This window comes from Solanum dulcamara, chromosome 10 (assembly GCF_947179165.1).
Source record: "Solanum dulcamara chromosome 10, daSolDulc1.2, whole genome shotgun sequence".
NCBI classification, from domain to species: domain Eukaryota; kingdom Viridiplantae; phylum Streptophyta; class Magnoliopsida; order Solanales; family Solanaceae; genus Solanum; species Solanum dulcamara.
This window is the reverse complement of record NC_077246.1, coordinates 46,151,788-46,154,919: the sequence shown is the minus strand read 5'-3', so window position 1 is coordinate 46,154,919 and position 3,132 is coordinate 46,151,788. Positions and strand designations below refer to the sequence as shown.

The 3,132-nt window shown below is 36.5% G+C and overlaps 1 protein-coding gene across 3 annotated transcripts in view; it reads left to right on the top strand.

Moving 5' to 3' along the window:
- The window catches only part of LOC129870866 (G-type lectin S-receptor-like serine/threonine-protein kinase SD3-1), a 3,854-nt gene extending 1,612 nt beyond the window's left edge, over nucleotides 1–2,242 (top strand). For all 3 annotated transcript variants that reach the window (XM_055945740.1, XM_055945741.1, XM_055945739.1), the window contains one exon: nucleotides 1–2,242. This exon is cut by the window's left edge. In XM_055945740.1, the coding sequence (XP_055801715.1) occupies nucleotides 1–1,991 (1,991 nt within the window). In that variant the 3' untranslated portion in view covers nucleotides 1,992–2,242.
- The last annotated feature ends 890 nt before the right edge of the window (nucleotides 2,243–3,132 follow it).

The window sequence follows — 3,132 nt, the reverse complement described above, 5'->3', positions numbered from 1 at the left end:
ATTTTGAGCTTTCCCTATCTGGGGAAATGATATTGTTTGATCCAGCAAAGGGAAAAACTGTTTGGCAAAGCAAAACTGGCAACACATCTGTTGAATCAGCTGTTCTTCTCGATGATGGCAACTTTGCCCTGTTAAATAGGAATAAGAGTGTTGTTTGGCAGAGTTTTGAAAGTCCATCTGACACAATGCTGTCTGGCCAGAGTTTATCTGTTGGCCAGTCTCTTCGAGCTTCTAGCAGGGGTTCTTTAACAAGTTATTACAGTCTTCATATGAATGTTTCTGGTGAGATGCAGCTTAGGTGGGAGACTAGTATCATTTACTGGACTGTTGGGGGTTCTCAATCTGCTGTCCGAGCCATTCTTGGCTCTGACGGAATCCTCCAACTACTTGATCAGAGATCGCAAGCTGTTTGGTCTGTCTATGGTGAAGACCATAATGATTCTGATGTGAAGTTTCGGTTCCTGAGATTAGATTCTGATGGTAATCTTCGGATATACTCATGGGAAAATAATGCAACGTCATGGAGAACAGTTTGGCAAGCTATAATTAATCAGTGTGATGTCTTTGCAACCTGTTCTACCAATGGTATTTGCACCATGAATGTATCTGACTCTTATGTTTGTTGGTGTCCATTTGGATCTACAAGAGACTCAAACTCTGAATGTCTAATTCCATACAAACCAAGTTGTGAATCTGGTTCATCCTTGTTTCAACATGATCATATGTACTTGTACGGGATATACCCACCGAACAAAACAGTTGTGCAAACCAGTTTTCAGCAGTGCAAAAGTCTGTGTCAGAAAGATCCATCCTGCCATGCCGCATCCTTTGTCAACAATGGCACTGCACAATGCTACATGATGAACTCCCAGTATGTTGGTGGTCAATCAGATCCTTCTTTGGGTTCCGTTACTTTTTTCAAGGCTTGTTCAGACCCAATTGCTGTTTTACCTGCGCCTGTACCTGCTCTGAGAAAGGTGTCACAGAAAATCTGTGTTTCTTGTCTGTTAGAAGTTTCTGCTGCATCAATTGTTGTGTTTGTCATGCTTCAATTTGGGATTGGAGTTTACCTTTTCAGAAGAAGGAAACATATGATGCAGAAATCTGCTTCACCCCATAGAGTGCCTAATGCTACTGGCTGCATCATGTTTTCTTACTCTGAAATCAAAGACCTGACTGACAATTTTAAGCAACAAATTGGGCAGAATGTGTTCAAAGGTGTACTTCCAGACAATAGGCTTGTTGCAGTTAAAGATCTCAATGCCTCTATTGATGAAAGGAGGTTCCGGACTGCAGTCCTAAAAATAGGAAGCATATACCACAAAAATCTTTTGAGGCTAGACGGTTATTGCTGTGAGTCTGGCCGTAGGATATTGGTTTATGAGCTTGCCAAACATGGTTCTGTTGACAAATGTTTAGAAGAACCTAGAATGTGCAAGAGATTGACGTGGAGAAAGAGAATAGATATATGTTTGTCAGTGGCAAGGGCCATATCTTACTTGCATACAGGATGTAGGGAGTTTGTTAGTCATGGAAATCTTAAATGTGAAAATGTGGTCTTAGATGATGAATTAGAGGCCAAAATTAGTGAATTTGGGCTGAGGACTATTCAAGATGAGGCGTCCAGTAACGGGGGGCTAGCAGAGACAGATGTAAGCGATTTTGGCAAGATGATGGTGGTATTAATCACCGGATGCCAAAATGCGGATGAAGCTTGTTTTTGGTCATATGAAAAATGGGTGAATGCTGAAAGGGAAATGGCCATGGATCAGCGAATTGTGGGTGGTGTCGATTCTGAAGAGTTAGAACGAGCATTAAGAATTGCATTTTGGTGCTTACAAGGTGATGAACGTATGAGGCCATCAATGGGAGAGGTAGTCAAGGTACTGGAAGGAACTCTGACCGTCGATTCTCCACCACCTCCTTTTGCTCATAATCAACAGTGGCCACCTGAAGACGAATCACCATCTGAATCATATTCAGAACTGTAAAAGTTCTAATTCGTATATTTCATTTCCATTAAGTCATCAGTTTCTGTACAGAACTTACTACCAGGCACCTACGACTTGGCACGATGTAGAATGCCTAGTTTTTCCAGTATGGCATGCTTAATCTGAAATTCAAGATGAGCATCCCCACACTGCCTCTTTTGAAACTGGAACCTTGGTATGTAACCCTCCAAGTGCAATTTTGTGTTAGAAAATCCTGATTATGAAATCCAAGTTTCTGTTTAAAGTTTTGATTCTGTTTCATGTTAATTATCGCTGCTTATCACATGTGTTTGCAGTTGATATTTTCTTGGGAGGCCAAAAACACTTATTTTGAGAAAAGAAATATTTTTTTTTTGAAAAATCAAGGTGTTTGGCTAATCAATAAACTGTTTTTAGATGAAAGTAAAGTAGAAGAATTTAAAATTTTCTGCTTTTGAAAAAAAAAAAGAAGGCAGAAACAAAAGTAGAAAATCATTTCATATATACATATTTACCAATATATCTTTCATATTTATTTATTTTCGTGGTGAAGTTTTTGTATGTAGTGATTTAATTTGTGGTATAGTTTTTAAATTTACTTTGCTTGATATTTTAATTATATTTAAATTATCATATGAATATTATATCAATATTTAATTTATTTTTTATTTCTCTATGTATAATATCAGTTGAAAATTTGAATATGTATATTTTAATTTGATAAAAATAAAAATTTATTTGAAAATTAAATTGATATTATTTAAAAATAATTTTAATATTAAAAGTACATTGATACTTGTCTTTTTTGTAATTTGACTCTCAAAAGCACTTTCTAAAAAGATTTGTCAAACATAATATGCTTATCAAAAATATTTTTCAAATGGATTAGGCAAATACAAATTGTTTTTTTGCCAAAAATACTTTTTTTTAAAAGTTATTTTTAAAAAGTGTTTATCAAAATTAACAATTTTTAGCAACAATGCTCTAAACTTCCTGAACTCTGCCCAAAATGTATCCTTGGCTTGTGCTATTAATTGGCACTGTTTTTTTACTAGGCAGTGGTCCAAGAGATCGTGGATGAGGCTTCAACCTGGAGATCTCTATTCTTAGATTTACACGGAGCACTGACCATTAAGTCCAACCTAACTTACAATAAAAACGG